The sequence below is a fragment of the Neolamprologus multifasciatus genome, chromosome 4 (assembly GCF_963576455.1).
Source record: "Neolamprologus multifasciatus chromosome 4, fNeoMul1.2, whole genome shotgun sequence".
In the NCBI taxonomy this organism is placed as follows: domain Eukaryota; kingdom Metazoa; phylum Chordata; class Actinopteri; order Cichliformes; family Cichlidae; genus Neolamprologus; species Neolamprologus multifasciatus.
In genome coordinates this window covers 4,468,595-4,490,161 of record NC_140442.1, presented here as the reverse complement: position 1 = coordinate 4,490,161, position 21,567 = coordinate 4,468,595, and the positions used below count along the sequence as shown (strand labels likewise).

The 21,567-nt window shown below is 42.2% G+C and overlaps 4 protein-coding genes across 6 annotated transcripts in view; 3 read left to right on the top strand and 1 right to left on the bottom strand.

Moving 5' to 3' along the window:
* Nucleotides 1–21,567, top strand: part of LOC146519520 (amine sulfotransferase-like) — a 121,016-nt gene that overhangs the window by 6,399 nt on the left and 93,050 nt on the right. The gene's annotated exons all lie outside the window — the stretch shown is intronic.
* LOC146519522 (amine sulfotransferase-like) overlaps nucleotides 1–21,567 on the top strand; it is a 109,994-nt gene that overhangs the window by 1,603 nt on the left and 86,824 nt on the right. The window lies entirely within an intron of this gene.
* Nucleotides 1–21,567, top strand: part of LOC146519529 (amine sulfotransferase-like) — a 44,855-nt gene that overhangs the window by 6,075 nt on the left and 17,213 nt on the right. The gene's annotated exons all lie outside the window — the stretch shown is intronic.
* On the bottom strand, nucleotides 803–21,510 carry LOC146519530 (amine sulfotransferase-like). 2 transcript variants are annotated; one of them, XM_085157658.1, is made up of 8 exons: nucleotides 21,143–21,510; nucleotides 5,122–5,273; nucleotides 4,830–5,029; nucleotides 3,625–3,751; nucleotides 2,700–2,747; nucleotides 2,172–2,266; nucleotides 1,897–2,068; nucleotides 803–1,815 (listed from the first exon to the last, which is right to left on the bottom strand). In XM_085157658.1, the coding sequence occupies exons 2-8, from the start codon at nucleotides 5,264–5,266 to the stop codon at nucleotides 1,706–1,708; spliced, it is 897 nt and encodes a 298-aa protein (XP_085013784.1). In that variant the 5' UTR covers nucleotides 5,267–5,273; nucleotides 21,143–21,510; the 3' UTR covers nucleotides 803–1,705. The 2 variants fall into 2 exon arrangements, with proteins under 2 accessions (XP_085013784.1, XP_085013785.1); XM_085157659.1 differs by lacking the exon at nucleotides 2,700–2,747 and having other exon boundaries at nucleotides 21,143–21,505.

The following is a 21,567-nucleotide window of genomic DNA, read 5'->3' as shown; positions in this document are numbered from 1 at the left end:
TGCGTCTTTTACAAAGTCAGGCCAGTGAGAAATCTCTGTAGCATCCCATTATTTTGCAGTTTTATTCCGTGCAGACTGATCCGCTGGTTACATATAATATCTCATTAAGTTTCCATCAGAAGGCTCAGCAGATCATCACTTCTATCTATGAGTTGGACGGGCATCTGAATGAATGTTCTAACAACTCGCAGAAGATGTCATGGCTGCAGTTCACAGGGGTGCATACACTCCTAACCCCTCTCCACAGCTCTTCAGATCACATCTCTCCCAGGTTCTCATGCCTCTAGGACTGAAGGACGAGAAGGGAAAGGTCAGAGCTGTATAGATGCTCAAGCAGCCTGAAGAAAGAGCAGGTGATCCTTGACTGACTCTTGGTGGCGCTGTCACTTGGTGTTCGCTCTCTCTGCGGTAGAGTATTGATGGGATTTCCGGCTCTTTTTAGAGAACCGGCTCTTTCAGCTCGGCTCACTAAAAAGAGCCGGCTCTTTCGGCTCCCAACCGGCTCTTCAGGTTGTTTCGTTGCTTTAATTAATTTATTATTAACAACAATATAAAATTATGCACAAAAGGAATTATTAATGTAAAAAAATAAACTGTGGTTTTATTTATATATGTTTATATATAAATATATACGGTGGCCCCTAGAGACAAAGCATGTACAAACTCGCCACATGAAATGTAATAAATAAATCATAATACAAAAACCAACTATTTACATTTCAACTTTTAACTATTTAAATTTTCAGCTTCCTTTTAAACAAATTTAAAGTGAAACAACACAAAACACTGCAAACCACAACACTTTATTATTTTTTAATAGACTATTATCTTGCAATAAATCATGTGTTAACAAGCTGTATTTCACATATTAATTAAATGATATTCAGTGGATGCTGTTTACAGGTCTGAGGTTCGATTCTGTATCAGATTAAATAACGGAAGACTGTCATGCTGAACAAGACTTTAACCAAAATTACACTGCAATTGCACAATTTCTTCTTGTAATGTTTTGTTTCTTACCAAAAAGGGATCCTTTCATTTTGATTCTTTTACACAAATAAATGAGATACTTCTGTCTTAAATGTTGACTCATGGGAGGAGAAATCACTTGTGGGTAAACCAAAAGTCAGACTGTCTTCATGGCAAAAGTACATTTATGTAAAGAAATTTCTTATATTTGAAGGTCAAGGCTACTTTCAAAAGCAATGTGATTCAAAAACACAATTAACAGTTAGTAACTATTCAGAAATCATGAGAATCCAAAGCACCGTGTACTGGTTTCAGGCATGTCAGATATGTTGACTGATAAACATTTTATTAATGAACGTTGTTGATTCCTGGAATCATGATCTACATGACATGAATTCATCTTGGGTGAACAAACATTAATCTTTTGTTGTTGTTGTTTTTTTTATTATTATTTAAATAGCAGAAAAAACACATTTTTATGGTTTTCTGATTAATGAAATTGTTGTGAGATTTGTTTATGTTATCCTAGTAAGGATACCGTGAGGGGCGGCCACTAGAGGTCGCTGGAACACTGTATGTGTATATGTTTTTTCAGAAAATGATGTAGCCACGTACACTGCTGCTACGGTTCAATAAAAGCAGTTTGTGCTGAAGAAACCCTGCGTCTAATTACCTCATATCATGACAGAAATTAATGCTTTTAAAACTCCTGGGAGACCCTGAAGAGCTGCTCTGCTTATTCCCAGATGAACTTCAAAGGCAAATCACCAAGTTTCTCCTGAAGGAGTTGATCCACTCTTTCACTCTGTGCAACACTCAGTGTGTTCTTCCAGTCTCCAATCTGACCTGTAATAAAGACAAAAACACAACACCTGATACCCTGATATCACATTTTTCTGCACAGCAGCTGCAGGTCTGTTATGTTACCTTTGCGCAGGAATTTTCCACTGAACGTCTCTGGTGGAAGATGCTGATAATTTGCTTTCGAGTCATTCTTCATGTTCTCAAACTTAGCTTTTTCCACAACTTGACTGATGGCGGCTTCAGTCAGGTCTTTCCCTAAGAAGTTGCAGATCTTCTTCACTGATCCTTTCAGGTCCTGAAAGAAATGCAGGAACGCAACAGAAAAAGAACCTTAAACTCTGCCAGATATTTTATTTGAGTTTCCTTAGGAACAACAAAAATGCGAAGAAACATCTTACCAAAATCATTTCCTCGTAGGTCAGGAAGAGGATGTTGTACTGGTCTCTGTTTAAATACCACTCCCTGACGTGGTCAAACCAGGATGACGCAAACACTGTATAGTTGCATAATGTATCCAGTTATTTGGCATTCTGACTTAATTGAGTTCACATACAACCCACATGTTACAAGAAGAGCTCAAGTGTAAGCTCTGTAGTTACCTACAGCATGACTGTAGGCATGATCAGTCCCCCATGCTAATCATGCAGTGGTAGTGTGCCTCCGAATGTAGTACAGATTTTGTCAATGTGCTCAATCCACACACACACACACACACACACACACACACAACTGGTGTTGGTGCTAAATACTAGCACAGCACCACAAAATCTAAAGTGGAACCACTGTTGCCACACACTGAAACCTTCAGGTCACAGAAACCAACGTTTTTCAAGTATGTAGAGCTGCAAGAGCTGTGAGATGAATCACATGACAGAAAAGACAAAATGTTTAGCAACAGATTTTTTTTTATACATTTTAAACGGTACCTTTTAAAACATGGATTACTGCATGGGCATAGAGTGCACATGACCTTCCTGCTGGTGCATGCCAAGAAAAATGTGTTTTGACACATTTGTCATATTAACTCAGTAAATATTAACTCAGAATAAACACCCTCTCTCATAATCCACTAACTCTGAATCCAGGATTTGGAATTTAAACTTTAATGAATCAGTAATTTTTCTCCAAAATATTCTAGAACCAGACACGGAGAAGCCGCATTCAGCTTTTATGCTCCTTATATCTGGAACAAACTCCCAGAAAGCCTCCGATCAGCTGAAACACTCAGTTTATTTAAATCCAGGTTGAAGACTCACCTGTTCTCAGCTGCATTTGAATAAAGCACCAAATCCACACTTAGGCTTAAATTTCAAAACTCACATTTTAATTACTGATTTTATCTACTGTTCTGATTTTATCTGTTTTGATTTTATATACTGTTTTGTTTGTTTGTTTGTTTGTTAATTTGTTAGTTTGTTTGCTTGTTTTAATCAATTTTAAATCATGCTTTTTATTTGTTTTTGTTTCTAATGTCTCTGTAAAGCACTTTGAATCACCTTGTTGTTGAATTGTGCTATACAAATAAACTTGCCTTGCCTTGCCTTGCCTAGAACAAAGGTAACACTTTACATAGTACATTTTTCAAAGCACAGGAGCGGGAGGAGTGGCAGCCATTTGTTCATCTCTAGCTTATCAAGTGTTACTCTGAGCCTTGCGCACTCTAATAAAAAGTTTTATTTGTTTCTTTCTGCAGTCTGTGGTGCAAAGTCCATGATAATCTATCAATAATTCTACCTCGACAATTCTTAAACATTTATGTGAATAAAGATATAGATAATAAATAGATATAGTGTGTTTATAATAACCACTATCTGATTGATCATTATGTGGATCGAAAGTGAGGAAACTTACCGTTTCCTGTTATGTACCACTCAAAAAACTGGTCAAAGCTCTCGGGAGTTTCCAGGTCTGCCAGGGCTTTGCTGAAGTGATAAAAAGACACCATGTTGTCCTTTGGATTCCTCATCAAATACACGATCTGATAAATATTTTTTTTTAAAAAAGAACAATTTGTTACTTAAATGTAAAAATTGAAAGTCATTAGTTTAAAAGAAAAATAATTTAAAAAATTGATTTCAAATAATATTTTTTAAATATATTTTAAAGGCTGTATTTTTTATAGCTCTTTTTCTCCTATTTCTACTTGATTTGATGAACCTCTTAGTCTGCAATGACCTCATCGTAAGAAAGGAAAAGGACAAAAAAAATATACTGAAATAGAAACACAGAATCACTTGAAATAAAAGAAATGCTAGTGCTAGCTTTTTGGACCTGGAACCATGTGTTTGTGTAGAAGTCTATGATAAAAATGACCCTCAGATTCCTTGATTTATGACCCCATTACAACGTCTATCGTTTCATTTTACGCTATCGTTTGTTTCGTGGCGTTGCAAAATAAACTGTTTACGGCAATATTTTTTCATCGTTTTGATGTTCACTGTAGTGGCTATATTAATTTCTTAAAGTTCTCTCTTTCTCTTATATTTTATATAACCACACTACGGACGGACAAGCGCCTGTTTTTATGCGTCGTGGTTAGCAACAACGACGGTAACACCATCGCGTGTCTGCTTCTTTATGTTCCACATAAACCTTTCACAATAAAGCTCAAGATCCTGTTGAGACTTTTCAAAATAACCTGAATCACGTGAAAGAGCAGATTATTTACGGATGAGAAGTAAAAAAGAGCCGCCAGGTGCTAAAAAATAAACCTTAGACTCAAACGTTAGAGCAGGCTTTTCCCCGCAGCACGCTGTGTAATAAATACTCACAAAGAAAACGGCGGCCGTTACAACTTATGTCTAAAAATGTATCGTTTCATGCATCGGTTAAAACACTCGACTCCAGGTACACGACGCGCAGCTGGAAACACTTCACGCAAGTCGAGCTGCCCAAGATTCACAGAATTTACAGAAAATGTTACATTTTTGTGATTTATATCGTTATCAGGACGATAGAATTCTTATATCGGGATATGAGATTTTGGTCATATTGCACAGCCCTATTTAAGACTGCCTCTTTCTTCAAGAAGAATTGAGCTTCTATAAAGTACTGACTTTTGCCTTCTTCTCTTTCACTCCTGGAGGCATGATATGTTCAGGGAGATGCGAGGTGAAGATTCGTGGAGAGGGAAGAAGAGTGTATTCAGCTTTCTTGTACTCCAGCCACGGCATCCTCTCCTCGTTGGTTGAATATTTAGTCTGATTCCCATCCAGTTCGTAGATGGAAATGATGATCTGCTGAGCCCATACAGTGCCTGATGTGGGGAAAACATTAGAGATGATCAGTGGATCAGTCTGGCCAGCACAAAACTGCAGATACAAATAATGTGTAAGATTTTTCACCAACCTGACTTTGGATAAGTGACAAGGAAGACATGGCTGTCTTTTATTTCAAAACTCTCAAGAGAGTCTATGTACTCTGGAGTTGTAAGACCGACCAGAAAATTGTAGTTTTTGTGCTTGAAAACACGAAGATCTCTGATCTGCTCCATACTGGTTCTACATAAGACAGATAAAAAATATACACAGGAACGAAAAATCTGTGAGTCACATGGTGGAGAGGTTTGTTTGTCCCAGGGTCCTCGGGGCTACATTGTTGGGGGTCTTTTTGACCCCTGATAGGCTTTCCCATGGCAAATTGATGCTGGGTGAGCAGTGTTGGGGAGTAAGGGAATACTCTGATTTTGATTGCTGGAAACCCAGACAAAACGTGCAATAAGAGGCTCTAATGTAAGCGTCCTGTTAATGTTGGTGGCGTCAGTTACACAATGGACCCAGAGCCAGAATAACAGGGCCAGCAGTGAACGGGCATGAATGGTTTTCTTACTTGGAAATTAAAACACCACTTCATAAAAAGAATGGGATGGGCGAAACCTCAGTATCTTTGATGTATTATTGCTGTGTGATTTTTATTACAATTACTGAATGCTACTCGCCACCAAGCTAACATTGTTAGCTGGCGTTAGCTGACGTTAGTTCATAGACTGCAGACTGTTAGGCCATTTCTAAATACTCAAGTACGCCAGTCCTCGTGTTCTTGCTAGTCCAGACTTTGTAAGTTTACACGGGAGTGCTCCCGAGAACGCAGTGCGATCGTTCTACAGCAGTGTACTTGATGGCATCACACCTCCAGAGTTTTTACTGCCATCCTCTCTTAATTTAACTGTGATTAATATTTGCAATGGAAATTATACATGACAAAAAAAAATACACATGATGTAGTAGATTTCTTTAAGAAAAAAAGATAATTTAAAAAAAGAAGCACTTTGGCAAAATTCGCTTTTACGTATCATCTGTTTCATAATGTCTAATAAGCTTCATTCAGTTGAGCACAATCCCTCCATGACAGAAACACAAACTTAACCTCTCTGAATAAACATAGTGCACATGTACGCCTAATTACAAATCAGAATATAATCTGATCAGATTATCTCCACATTGTAACATACTGTTTTTAGACTTGATGGATAGCATTAACAACCTGCTAGCTGCAAATAATCATGTGCAGTAGTTCCACATGATTATCAACAGAGAAAAAGAAAACATATTACTGATACAGAAATAGTTTTCTATACGAGATCACTGCAAAAAAGTGCAGCCTTGCCTTATGTGTCCACCATACTGTTACTCATTTTATATTAAGATTTTGAAAAAATCTAGTTAGTATTGATATGGCGTGTGGCCTTCAGTAATAGTAAAAAAATCACATAGCAATAGTACATTCATGTAGTTGTAAAAAACATAACGATAAATCAAATCAAATCACTTTTATTGTCACATCACATGTGCAGGTACCCTGGTACAGTACATGCGAGTGAAATTCTTGTGCGAGCTTCACAAGCAACAGAGGTGTGCAAAAAATACAATAACATAAAACAAGCAAAATATAAGAATGGCTAAATCTGAGAGTAATAAATATATGTACAATATAAGAGTGTATGCATTACTGGATGTGTACACTAAATATGTTTTTATACATGTGTGTGTGTGTGTGTGTGTATACATATTTTACAAATTAAATAGAGTAAACAATAAATAAAATATATAAAATATACAGAGGTTGGTAGTTGGATATTGTGCAAAACAAGTGGCATTTATATACAGTGTGGATTGCATAATGTTGAAGTTCCAGTAGTGAAGGTGAGGTGTCTATGAAGTGTTCAGCAGTCTGATGGCCTGGTGGAAAAAGCTGTCTCTCAGTCTGCTGGTTCGGGACCAGATGCTGCAGAACCTCCTTCCTGATGGAAGTAGTCGTAGAACAGTTTATGGCTGGGGTGACTGGAGTCCTTGATGATCCTCCCCGCTTTCCTCAGGCACCGCTTCCTGTAGATGTCTTGGAGGGAGGGAAGCTCACCTCCAATTATCCGTTCAGAGCGCCGCACTACTCTCTGGAGAGCTTTGTGGTTGTAAGCGGTGCTGTTTCCATACCAGGTGGTGACGCATCCAGTGAGGATGCTCTCAATGGCACAGCAATAGAAGGTCCTGATGATGCAGGGGCTCATGCCAAATCTTTTCAGTCTCCTGAGAAAGAAGAGGCGCTGCTGCGCCTTCTTCACTGTTTTGTTTATGTGTACTGACCACGTAAGATCCTCAGCCAGATGTACACCAAGGAAGCGGAAGCTGCTCACTCTCTCCACAGCAGCGCCGTTGATGGTGATGGGGGTGTGTACTTCTCTGCACCTCCGGAAGTCCACTATCAACTCCTTTGTCTTTGCGACGTTGAGGGTGAGATGGTTGTCTTGACACCGGTGGGTCAGGGCGTTGACCTCTTCCCTGTAAGCCGTCTCATCACCGTTGGTGATAAGACCCACCACTGTAGTGTCGTCCGCAAACTTCACAATGATGTTGGAGTTGTTAGTGGCCGTGCAGTCATATGTAACCACGGTGACTTCTGTCCCCACTTCCGCTAGTCCCTTTATTGTGGCGGGAATGAACCCCATATAACTTCCGGGTCAATCAGCTGCATCTTCCCTGCTTCCCCGGCTGCTGTTGTCCCTGTGGTTGGCGTACTTGTCAGATATTGACAAATTTTACATTGCATACTAGTTGACAGCGTGCAATAACCCGGCCGATTCATTCATCTTTACACTACCTCACAATCGACTCAACGGTGAGTTATTTGTTTGTTTTGTTCGGTCGCAATCACTGTAAATGCGGAGCGGCGGTCGCACGTCCTAAAATGCCGGTAAGCTGATGCTAGGCTAGCGACAGTAAGTTGAATTACTGGTTTTATTCATTGAATATTGTTGTCTTTGTTTATTCTACTATGGCCGAATTTCAAATTAACGTATCTAGAGTTGAACGAGTGATTTGATTTCTGTAGTTTTGTCCGTTTTGGATGTTTTTTGTTACTTTTCTGATGAAATGCCAAAACGGCCTATGAGATTTTGCATTGAGTTAAAATCCATTTAGATTATTGAATCTGTTGCGCAACATCTGTGATTAAATGAGTTTTGTAAATATATTTGATAATGTTATGATAATGTTGGATAATGTTTATTAGCTTTATTGCTGATATACTTTGATGGGACCCATGATAATGTTTTTCTATAATAGTATTTTGAATGAGATTCATTATAAGAGAAGATGGTTTATTGATGGTTGTATGACACATGGCATTAATTACTTGACTTTGTTATTTATGGAGTTATGTATTTATTTTGTCACAGCAGTAGAATGCTGTTTCATTTTCTTCTGTGAATGATAATTTATGTTTTTGACCTTGTTTAGGTCAGGTTTTTTTCCCCGCGATCAGCCCTGATCAGCGCGGGATGGCGAGCCACCCGACCACCGCTATGTTGCAGTAGGAATCATAAACCTATGGACTGAATTACAAAAACTGTTGTCACATGACCTATCACAGGTCCATGGAACTGAACCAAATCTCATACTGGACTAAACCTCATCCCACCTCCTTTTGGAACATAATAAGCTGTTTTGTATTGTTAGCATTATTTTGTTTGTGATATATTATACATATATTTTTTTTGTATATCTGTCTCTATATTTATCATAACAAACACAATATATATATATTTTTGAGCTCTACTTTTGGTTTCCTGTGTTTTCTTCGCACACTCAGGCTCCATAGTCGAGACTACTTCTGAAAGCTCATTGTCTATATAGCTGCAGTCAAGCGCCCTGGTCCTTCAACCGCGTTGCAAGTGGCGAGCCAGCCAGGAGCCTTTGTGTGTGAATATTTTGGGGTCACGAACACAACTTTTCTTTACGTAATTGCTTCGTTTTAGTTTAAAATCAGAAATGGATTCAGTTGCACTTTCCGGCATAAATATATCACAGTCTGTGATGATCTCCGGTGTGTCTAACACAAAAGCTGATAACGAAATACTTGATTACTTGCGTACTTATGGTAATCTTAAGCGTCATTTTTATGTAAATGATCCTGCGAGTACCTTCTTTAAAAACCTGATCGCTGAGTTTGTGGATACCACTGCTTTTACAACTCTAGAGCCGCTTCTGCCATACACTTACTGTTCTAAAACTGTTGCCGACCTTGTCTTCCGCGTCACAGCTTTGGCCTGTGAGTACGCCGCCACAGAGGACAGCAGCAGTCCCCCTCCCAATTACCTCAAGGAGCTCAAGCATATTGCTGATCGTAGCGGGCACCGGTTTGAAGATGTCTTGAAGACAGTAATGGGGCAGATTGGTCAACATTTGCATGACGCAGGAGCAGGTGATGATGGAAAAAGTGAATATGATGAGGAAAATGGAGCAGACGAGGACATTGGCGTAGAGGAAGAAGAAAGGGAACTGGAGCGGCAGAAACTGTCTTCACCTCCTGCCAGACAGGTTTCCACTGACCAGCAGGGGGCACGACCTCGTCTGAGCCAGACTGGACCAGCTCCAAGAGTATCACTCACAGCACATGATCTCAACCCACCACAAATACAAAGGGTTGTTGTTGAGCATGTGGTCCGAAACCCAGACATAAGCGCCACAACTTCACTACGTCTCCGTGCTTTTTCAGGAAGGATTCCTAAGCCAAGTAGTGAAGCAGATTTTGAATCATGGCGTTCCCAAATTGAGCTACTGCTTGCCGACCCCAGTTTGTCAGCTCTATACGTCACCAGACGTATTATAGAGAGCCTGTTGTCACCTGCTGCTGATTTGGTTAAAGGTCTAAGTCCCAACACATTGCTTGCAGTCATACTCAGTGTACTTGACTCAGCTTTTGGAACAGTGCAAGATGGTGAAGAATTGTATGCTCAATATTTAAATATTCTCCAAAATCCAGGTGAACGACCATCCGCTTACCTCCAAAGACTGCAGCTAACCCTCAGCACTGTTGTAAAGCAAGGAGGACTTGCAGCTGCTGACATGGATAAACATCTGCTGAAGCAGTTTTGTCGTGGGTGTTGGGATAACACTATACTAACCAAATTACAATTAGAACAGCAAAAGGACAACCCACCACCTTTCTCTGACTTATTGTTGTCGTTACGGACAGAAGAAGACAGACAAATTGCTAAGGAGTCACTTATGAAAAAATACATCGGTTCATCAAAACAAAAAGCCAACATCCAATCCCAAAATACTTGTTATTGTGGGCACTCTACAGCCAATGAAGAGCTAAAAGAAATGAAAAAACAACTCCAAACCCTCCAACAGCAAATGTCCCAACTTTTGTCCCGAAAAAGTCCAACCGGGTCAAAGTTTAAGCCACGACAAAACAAGACCTGTCATTCTTCACCTCAGTCAAATACCAAACCCAAGCCATGGTACTGTTTTAACTGTGGAGAAGATGGCCATGTTTCTTCCACCTGCAACAACAGAGCAAACCCCTGTCTCGTTGAACAGAAAAAGAACCAATTAAGGAAAAAACAGCAAGAATGGGATGCTAGAAATACTTCATCTTTAAACTAGAAGGAGCTTCTGCGGTGGGACACACAGGAGCTGCGTGCACTAACAGTCCCAGAAACCACAAGAAAGTTCTATTGCTGCCAAAAGGGCTTGTGGGGACCAAAAGCACAGGACAAATTCAAATCAAGGGCGACCATTTCAGCTGTCTTCTTGATTCTGGCTCTCAGGTTACTACCATTCCTTATTTCTTCTATAATACTTATCTTTCAGACCATCCAATCAAACCATTAAATGATCTGTTGGAAATAGAAGGAGCAAATGGACAAGCCGTACCTTACCTGGGATACATCGAGATTAACATGACGTTCCCAGCTGATTTTCTTGGTTCATCTATTAATGTTGATACACTTGCTCTTGTCGTGCCTGACGTCCAGCAATCACACCCAATGATACTTGTTGGTACCAACACTCTTGACAGCAAACACTGTGATACCCACTCTGAGCAGTCATTCCTGCCAACTGGTTCCGGTTACATTGCAGTTTATAAAATCCTCCAGTGTCGCCGTGTCCAGAATTCAGATGACCAGTATGCTCCTGTGATCTTGAAATCAGACCAACCACATACCATTACTGCCGGCCAAACCATTGTCCTTGAGGGATCCCTGGTCACAAGGCTATTCCAAGGCGAGAAAGCGGTTATTCTGGAATACCCCACCTCCAGTTCTCTGCCTGGTGGACTCCTAGTAAAAACCTGCCTTGTGGACTTACCTAAACGTCGGCCATGTTTTCTGCCTGTTGTAGTAAGTAATGAGTCTGACCATGAAATCCATATTCCAGCTCGAGCTATTATTGCAGAAATCAGCGCCTTCCAGGAAGTCATTTCCAAAGAGCAACACATGCATTATTCAGATCCATCTACAGAGCCATTACCTCCATCTCAACCAAATTACAACTTTGGAGATTCCCCTTTGACTCCAGACTGGAAAGAACGCATTGTTCATAAACTCAACAGTATTCCTGAAGTATTTGCCAAACACGATCTGGATTTTGGCAGGACCGACAAAGTTAAACACCAAATCAAATTGTCTGATCCAACTCCTTTCAAGCAAAGACCACGACCAATTCACCCTCAAGATCTTGATGCTGTAAGGAAACACCTGCAGGAACTTCTTGACTCTGGCGTTATCAGAGAATCAGACTCCCCATTTGCCTCTCCAATTGTGGTTGCACGTAAAAAGAACGGCAGTGTACGTCTTTGTATTGACTACCGCAGACTCAATCTGCAAACAATCAAAGATGCTTATGCTCTGCCCAAACTGGAAGACACCTTCTCCGCACTTGCAGGATCAAAGTGGTTCACGGTGCTAGACCTCAAGTCGGGATACTACCAAATTGAAATGGAGGAGAAGGATAAAGCAAAGACTGCCTTTGTCTGCCCATTAGGATTTTGGGAATTTAATCGGATGCCACAGGGGATTACCAATGCACCAAGCACATTCCAACGGCTAATGGAAAAATGCATGGGAGAATTAAATCTAAAAGAAGTCCTGGTTTTCATTGACGATCTCATTGTTTTTGCACCAACTCTTGAGGAACATGAAGCTCGCCTGATGAACGTTCTCACCAGACTGAAAGATTTTGGCTTGAAGCTTTCACTTGAGAAATGCATGTTCTTCCAGACATCTGTGAAGTATCTGGGCCATGTAGTGTCCCAGGCTGGTGTTGAAACTGATCCGGACAAGATTTCCACACTCACTTCTTGGCCAGTGCCGAAAAACTTGAAGGAATTAAGATCTTTCCTTGGTTTTGCTGGGTACTACAGACGTTTTGTCCAGGGATATTCAACCATTGTCAAGCCGTTGCATGATCTCACTGCTGGTTATCCACCTTCCCAGAGGAAACTGAGACGAACAGTAAAGCCAGACAATTACCTCAACCCCAAAGAGCCATTTGGAGGACGATGGACGCAAATGTGTCAACAAGCTTTTGAGTCCATTATTGACAACCTAACTTCTGCCCCAGTTCTGGCATTTGCTGATCCCAGAAAACCATACACACTCCACACTGATGCCAGTGCCACAGGTCTTGGTGCGGTGCTGTATCAAGAGCAGGATGGAAAAAAACAGAGTTGTAGCATATGCCAGCAGAGGTCTTTCCCAGAGTGAGTCAAAGTATCCCGCCCACAAATTGGAGTTTCTTGCTTTGAAATGTGCGGTGACTGAAAAATTCCACGACTATCTTTATGGTGCTCAGTTTACAGTTGTGACCGACAGCAACCCATTAACATACCTCTTATCATCAGCAAAACTTGACGCTACCGGTTACAGATGGCTTTCAGCTTTGTCCACTTTCACCTTCAAATTAATCTATAGAGCAGGAAAGCAGAACTCGGACGCTGATGGTCTGTCTCGCCGACCTCATGGTGGATTGTCTGATGATCCTCTGTCACAGAAAGAACGTGAGCGAATCTGGAGATTTGCATGGCAATATCTCAATGAACCAGATCATGTCTCTATTGACCAGCATACCATCAACGCAGTTTGTGACCGTCATCTGGTGTACAGTTCAAGCACTGATCCTGATCTTGCTCTGGTGTTATCCATGTCTGTCAATGTCAACAGTCTGCCTGACAGTTTCACGGACGACATCCAGTTCACCTCCATGGTACTCCCCCAAATCTCAACAGCTGACCTTGCAGCCAAACAACGCCTTGACCCTGTCATTCGGCATGTCATAGCTCAGGTCGAGCAAGGAGAGTCACCACCGCCATTCCTGAGGGAAGAACTTCCCGGACTACCTCTATTACTGCGAGAAGTAAATAAACTGGAGCTCCATAACACCCTTCTCGTCAGGAAGAGACAAGTGGGAAGTGACTTCACATACCAGCTAGTGCTACCCGAGGAATATCGACCAGTTGTACTACACCACCTACATGATCAAATGGGTCACATGGGAATTGACAGAACGCTGGACTTGGTCCGTTCCCGGTTTTATTGGCCTAAGATGACTAGTGATGTGGTCAATAAAATAAGACACTGCGAAAGATGCGTGAGACGCAAATCCCCATCTGAACGAGCCGCACCTCTGGTCAATATCAAAACCTCTCATCCCACGGAACTGGTGTGTATGGATTTTCTCTCTGTGGAACCAGATCGTGGAGTCAAAGACATACTTGTCATAACTGACCATTTCACAAAATATGCCATTGCTGTGCCAACACCAAACCAGAAAGCCAGGACTGTTGCCATATGTTTATGGGACAACTTTCTTGTGCATTATGGTATCCCAGAACGCTTGCACAGTGACCAAGGCCCTGACTTTGAATCCAGAATCATCCGAGAGCTTTGTGAAATGGCTGGGATCCACAAAATAAGAACCACTCCATACCATCCAAGAAGCAATCCTGTTGAACGGTTTAACCGAACATTACTGGATATGCTAGGAACACTGACAGCTCAACAGAAATCTCATTGGAAAGATTTCGTAAAACCCCTGGTGCATGCATACAATTGCACAAGAAATGATGTTACAGGTTTCTCACCATATGAGCTTATGTTTGGCCGCCAACCTCGCTTACCGGTGGACTTGGCCTTTGGACTACCCCATGCCAAAGAAGGAACAACATCCCACACACAATATGTGGAAAAACTAAAGTCCCACCTGGAAGAAAGTTACAAGCTGACCATCGAAAACTCAGAAAAGGTGATGAAACGTAACAAAAACAGATTCGATAAAAATGTCACTGCGTCACAGCTGAATGTTGGAGACAGAGTTCTTGTAAGGAATGTGCGGCTAAGAGGCAAACACAAGCTTGCAGATAAATGGGAGTCATCTGTGTACATTGTAGTGAAGAAAGCCGGCACTCTTCCTGTGTATACAGTTCGACCCGAAGGCCAAGACAAGCCCCTGCGAACTTTACATCGAGACCTCCTACTGCCCTGTGGGTATTTACCACCTTCTGAAAAGGACATGCTTACTAAGCAGAAGAGAAAATTGCCTGCCTTACCTGTGTCTCCTGTACATGCTGATGATGATGATGACAATGACGAAGAAGAACCCATCTCATACCTACCTGTTCCTGTCTGTGCTGAACCTGTTACCTTCACAACAACCATTGACTTACCCAATACTCCGCAACCTGTTCCAGTTATCAACCAGCCAGACGTCCCTGTAGTATTGGCTACAGAGGAAGAGAACGCTATTCTCTCAGAAGAACCTATACTTGTACCTGTTGAAGAGGAACAAGTCATTGATAACGAAACATTGGAAGCTGGCTCTGTGCCAGTTACTCTTGCTGAAACTTCTCCCGATGAAGAAAGTCTGTCTGCTGATTCAGAAGCATCCAGGAATAACTTGTCACAACACTCACCTACTGAATCAGAACCTCTCAGTCCTGAGGCAGAACCACCCTTGAGGCACTCAACCCGCGCCAGGAATCCTCCTGATCGGCTGGAGTACATCAAGCCTGGTAAGCCTCTGTTAAAGAGCGTTCAGACCTTTCTGCATGGGTTAAGTTCTGTCTTCTCCTTCGCTCTTCAAGACGATGAAGAAGAGGAGACGATGCCTTCGCACCCCAGCCAACCAGTCATTCGCTGCCAGCCTAGTCCATGTACGAGGACGTCCATGAGATTGGGAGGGGAGAGTGTAACCACGGTGACTTCTGTCCCCACTTCCGCTAGTCCCTTTATTGTGGCGGGAATGAACCCCATATAACTTCCGGGTCAATCAGCTGCATCTTCCCTGCTTCCCCGGCTGCTGTTGTCCCTGTGGTTGGCGTACTTGTCAGATATTGACAAATTTTACATTGCATACTAGTTGACAGCGTGCAATAACCCGGCCGATTCATTCATCTTTACACTACCTCACAATCGACTCAACGGTGAGTTATTTGTTTGTTTTGTTCGGTCGCAATCACTGTAAATGCGGAGCGGCGGTCGCACGTCCTAAAATGCCGGTAAGCTGATGCTAGGCTAGCGACAGTAAGTTGAATTACTGGTTTTATTCATTGAATATTGTTGTCTTTGTTTATTCTACTATGGCCGAATTTCAAATTAACGTATCTAGAGTTGAACGAGTGATTTGATTTCTGTAGTTTTGTCCGTTTTGGATGTTTTTTGTTACTTTTCTGATGAAATGCCAAAACGGCCTATGAGATTTTGCATTGAGTTAAAATCCATTTAGATTATTGAATCTGTTGCGCAACATCTGTGATTAAATGAGTTTTGTAAATATATTTGATAATGTTATGATAATGTTGGATAATGTTTATTAGCTTTATTGCTGATATACTTTGATGGGACCCATGATAATGTTTTTCTATAATAGTATTTTGAATGAGATTCATTATAAGAGAAGATGGTTTATTGATGGTTGTATGACACATGGCATTAATTACTTGACTTTGTTATTTATGGAGTTATGTATTTATTTTGTCACAGCAGTAGAATGCTGTTTCATTTTCTTCTGTGAATGATAATTTATGTTTTTGACCTTGTTTAGGTCAGGTTTTTTTCCCCGCGATCAGCCCTGATCAGCGCGGGATGGCGAGCCACCCGACCACCACTATGTTGCGGTAGGAATCATAAACCTATGGACTGAATTACAAAAACTGTTGTCACATGACCTATCACAGGTCCATGGAACTGAACCAAATCTCATACTGGACTAAACCTCATCCCACCTCCTTTTGGAACATAATAAGCTGTTTTGTATTGTTAGCATTATTTTGTTTGTGATATATTATACATATATTTTTTTTGTATATCTGTCTCTATATTTATCATAACAAACACAATATATATATATTTTTGAGCTCTACTTTTGGTTTCCTGTGTTTTCTTCGCACACTCAGGCTCCATAGTCGAGACTACTTCTGAAAGCTCATTGTCTATATAGCTGCAGTCAGGCGCCCTGGTCCTTCAACCGCGTTACACATAGGTGTAGAGTGAGTACACGAGAGGGCTCAGTACACACCCCTGTGGTGCACCAGTGTTCAGTGTGATGGGGGATGAGGTGATGCTGCCCAGTCTGACCACTTGGCATCTGTCAGACAGGAAGCTAAGGATCCAACTGCAGAGGGAGCTGCTCAGTCCTAGATCCTGCAGTTTCCTGTCCAGCTTCGAGTGAACGATGGTATTGAATGCTGACCTGTAATCTCACATGCGTGTCTCTCTTCTCCAGGTGTGACAGGGCAGTATGTAGTGTCAGGGCTATGGCATCATCAGTGGACCTGTTGTGGCGGTATGCAAATTGTAGAGGGTCCAGTGAGTCGGGTAGTGAAGAGCAAACAAAGTCCCTGACCAGCTTCTCGAAGCATTTGCTCACAATGGGGGTCAGGGCTACAGGCGCCAGTCGTTCAATCAGGAGATGGTGGAGGATTTGGGTACAGGGACGATGGTGGCCATTTTGAAGCAGGCTGGGACTACAGACAGAGAGAGGGAAAGGTTGAAGATGTGTGTAAACACTCCAGCCAGCATGACTTGAGGATGCGGCCTGGAATCCTGTCTGGACCAGTAGCTTTGCGCGCGTTCACCTTCCTGAAGTACCTTCGCACATCCTCCTCAGACACAGTTTGCGCGCTGACGTCATCCGCGGTGCGCACACCGTCCGGTTTCATGGTGTTTGCTGTGTCGAATCTAGCGTAGAATACGTTTAGATCCTCACACAGAGAGGCCGTGGTCTGCGGTGTGCTGGTTTTCCCTCTAAAGTCTGTGATTGTGTTTAGTCCCTGCCACATCCTCCGAGGGTTGTCAAACTGTTGTTCCACCCTGTCCCTGTACTCACGTTTGGTTGCTTTGATCGTCTTCTGGAGCTGCCAGTGCCGTGCGAACATCTCTGTTAATCCAGGGTTTTTGATTTGGGAAGGATTTAATTGTTCTGGATGGGATGACACGCATTTCCTAATGAATCCGCAGACTGAGTCTGTGTACTCATCGATGTCATTAGCAGCCACGTGAAACATTTCCCAGTCCGCGTGATCAAACAGTCCCGCAGCATAGACTCCGATTGGTCCGACCAACTGTGCACCCTCAGGGTTAGAGCTTCCTGTTTCAGCTTCTGCATGTAGGCGGGCAGGAGCAGGATGGAGCGGTGATCTGATTGGCCAAATGGGGCGCGGGGGAGGGCTTTGTACGCATCCCGGAAAGAGGTGTAGCAGTGGTCAAGTAGCCGGTCTCCACGAGTGTTGAAATGGATGTGTTGGTGGAGTTTTGGTGAAACTTTCTTCAGGTTTCCCTTGTTAAAGTCCCCGGTCGTGATAAATGCCGCCTCTGGGTGTGCGGTTTCCTCACTGCTGATCGCGCTGTACAGTTCCCTGAGTGCTCGGTCAGTGTCAGCTCGTGGGGGAATGTAAACAGCCGTAATAATCACTGCTGTAAATTCCCTCGGTAGCCGGAATGGCCGGCACTTAATCATCAGGTACTCCAGGTCCAGTGAGCAGAAGGATTTGACCAGGTGCACGTTCGCATAATCACACCAGCTGTTTTTGATCATGAAACACACACCACCGCCTCTGCTTTTCCCAGTAAGATCCTGTGACCTGTCCGCGCGGTGCACAGAGAACCCCCGGTAGTTGTATTGCGGAGTCCGGTACCTTATCCGATAGCCAGGTTTCTGTGAGGCAGATCACGCAGCAGACCCGCATCTCTCGCTGGAATGAGATCCGTGCCCGAAGCTCGCACAGCTTGTTCTCCAGAGACTGCACATTAGCCAGTAATAAACTGGGTAACGGTGGTCTGTTAGTGCGCCGTCTCAGTCGAACCAGAACGCCAGATCTTCTCCCTCTGCGTCGGCATTTGCGGCCTCCAGGGTCAGAGAACAAAGGCGTCTCAGGTGAGATGAATGGGGGGGTCTGCAAACGGAGGGCCCGTGTTGCAAAACTTGAACTCCGCAAAGTGATGAGAAAGTCCGTCTTTTATGTCCAGTAAGGTTTGTCGGTCGTACACAAAGAGACATGTACTACTCGTGAAAAAATAAAATAAAAGTAAAATTAAACACAAAAAACAGCTGTTGCTTGGGGGAGCTCGCGACGAGGCTGCCATACTCGGCGCCATCTTCGATAGATATATTAAATAATCACAGTATTCAGAATACGTTACTCTCCGGTAACAACTGGCAATAAGTCAGACTTGTTCCGGTGGCTGTTTGACTCTGCCACAGCTGCGTTTTGTCACTGATTATTTTCATAGTTTTTATGGGGAGAATATGTGCTGCTCTCAGCTAATAGGTTTCCTAACCTGTAAGACCGAATTGCCCTGTTTTGGTCTGTTTGATATCTGACTTGTTCAGTGTGAAAGAAATTGCTGCGGCGTTTTGTTAACGGCATGCACTGTGCTTTTTTTTTCAGGAGAGCTGCCCTAGCAGATGCACAACACACATAGCTCATGGTTCTGTTTCTATATATTGCAGATGTTGCAGTGGTTTAGGTATATCGAGGTCTTGTTCACAAGTGAATGGAGAAGAGGAGTGGGAGATCAACAGACGAGATGATGCGTTCCTTCAAGCATTCCTTGGGAAAGATTTCCACTCCGACTGTTGCATGCAATTACCAGAGGAGACAGAGCTCATCCAGAGGACAGGAGAAGTATGGTTAGAATTGTTGTGGAGGACATGCAAGTTGACTGCAGAAACCCTAAATGTGCATCTTGTGAAGAAGTTGCTAAAATCATTGTAAACAGATACCCTCAAACATTTGCAGATTTTACTGAAAAGGGAGAAAGACTGGGTTGTGGACATTATTCACTACTAAGAAGCATCAAATCTAGAGTTGAACATGTTAATCGAGATAATACAACACATAGACTTCGTCAAACAAAGAGAACCAGGAATGAGGAAGATTGCAGTCCCAACAGTAATGCAACCCCTTCTAAAAAAGTTAGATGCCTTGTTGATAGCTATGGTTGTATTAATTGGCAGCCAGTTGAACTTCCTGAGGGGGAAACGCCAGCTTCTTTAGAGGAAAAGACCGAAGTCTTGGTCAACTTTGCTGGCGAGAGACAGAGAGAGGCGTTGAAAGGCTGCTCCAGCGGAACTTATTGTTTCGGAGGAAAACGGGAACACTGTGTACACTCGAGTCTTAATAGCTTACTTACAACTGGGCTCGTCAGACACTCTTTTTTGGCTGCAGTGGTTATTATTATATTTACATGCTTCCAGCTCCCGTTTCTGCTCGATGACAGCTCTACTTTTCCACTCGCCTTTTTCTCCCTCCCTCGCTCATAGATACATAACGTGTATGGCAGTCCATTCTCCCTGCAGCACGGACTACACTGCCCATGAGGCTACATTCTTTAGGGCTATGCCTGTAACACTCTGCTATTGCCTTCATATTAAATCATTTAAAAAAATATTTCTTCACGTCATTATGAGACTCAAGATTGAGACACGGGCATTTGAGCCTCTTAATGCGTGTTTTGTTTGGTTTCCACCGGTGTGGAATTACAAAAAATAGAGAGGACATAGCCTAACATATGAAACAGGAAAAGACCGCAGTGTAATCCCTTTATTTCAACAAAGTAACTGCACTCTAAATACCACCCTTTTAAACTGTAACGGAATACAGTTACTCATATTTTGTATTTTAAATACGTAACGGCGGTACATGTATTCCGTTACTCCCCAACACTGATGGTAGTATACCAATTTCTTAATCACAGTATGATCTTACTTTGTTGACGTAATTTACGACATAACAACATAACAAAAAGAAGCTACGGTGCGTTACCATAATTTGTCCAAGAGTATCATACCACAACAGCAAAAAAATGGTATCATCCTGCAAAACGGTAAGCTACCGTAACACGGCGTCACGGTATGACCCTGGCAACAGTGACGCCAGTATGTTACCGCAAAGTGGAGACGAAAAGTCTAACAGTGTACTATAGGAATCTGTATTTAAAAACAAATCTTATCAGAATTGTTGCTTGAAAATTTCAGTACTGCATCCAGAATGAAACCTGTATTTAAGACTCAATGCTATTGAGCCAACCAGAAAGCGAGTGCCAAAAACAACGTGAGTGCACATTTGCACTGTTTGAATGTGACTCTCAAATTAAGAAATGTGTTAAAATGTGTTACACTAAACACAAGCAGTACAGAAGAAAAAGTTGATCCAATCAAAAATGTATTATTGTAAATGTATTATTGTAAATGTATTATTGTAAATGGCGGACATTGAACAACTGGTTTTACAGTTGTAGTTCAGAGAAGTAGAATTTCTCTATCACGCATCTTATGAAGGACTTCATATCACCAATGCAGGCAACTCTACTTGAAATAGAATAATTAGCTATGGCACAGACAGAACTGATAAGATTAAGTCAGCAAACAGTACTATTGTCACGATCAGGCGAATTACACACAGTAATTCGGCGTGCCCGTGTGGCGTGCTGGCTAGACCCAAAAGCGGCGAAGGCTAGCGATGGGTTGGAACAGACACGCAGTTATTCTAGTAACGATCAGTGCACGAAGCGTGGCTTCGGAACTGGCGTTACAGACGGAGAGCGAGCGGAGCCGGGATGAGAAAAAGAATCGAGAGGAAAAACACTCACAGTTGCTGAATCAGGCAGAGACTGACGTCGGCAAGGTTTCGGAGCTCCTGACATGAAGAGAACGATGTCTGAGCGGCGAACAGGTGGGTAGCGTCTCTCTTTTAAACCCGGCCCCGTGATCAGCTGATCACCAGCTGACAACTATAAGGAGGAAATCATAAACCTGAAAAGAAATTTAACTGGTAAGAAAATCATTCAACAGTCCAAAGCATTCTCATATTGCTGACCTGATCTCAAAGGATATTCACCAAAAAGTCTAGATGCATGCTCAGCCCTTCAGGTAAGGAAATCCCTAAAAAGTTGATTCTCTTCATCAGGACGTAGCATTTTCAAATTTGCATAATGATTGAAACTTCAGTCATTATGCAAAAGTACTGTTCAACAAGTGGAAGTGTGCAGTCAGCTTAGACTGAGAAATCACTTGG

What these genes read in the sequence shown, in the direction of transcription:
- LOC146519530 (XM_085157658.1), bottom strand. Translation starts at nt 5,266, where the DNA reads ATGGAGCAGATCAGAGATCTTCGTGTTTTCAAGCACAAAAACTACAAT. An exon ending in TGTCACTTATCCAAAGTCAG is followed by an intron (nt 5,030 to 5,121) that starts GTTGGTGAAAAA and finishes TCCCCACATCAG; the next exon opens with GCACTGTATGGGCTCAGCAG. An exon ending in TGAAAGAGAAGAAGGCAAAA is followed by an intron (nt 3,752 to 4,829) that starts GTCAGTACTTTA and finishes AATATTTATCAG; the next exon opens with ATCGTGTATTTGATGAGGAA.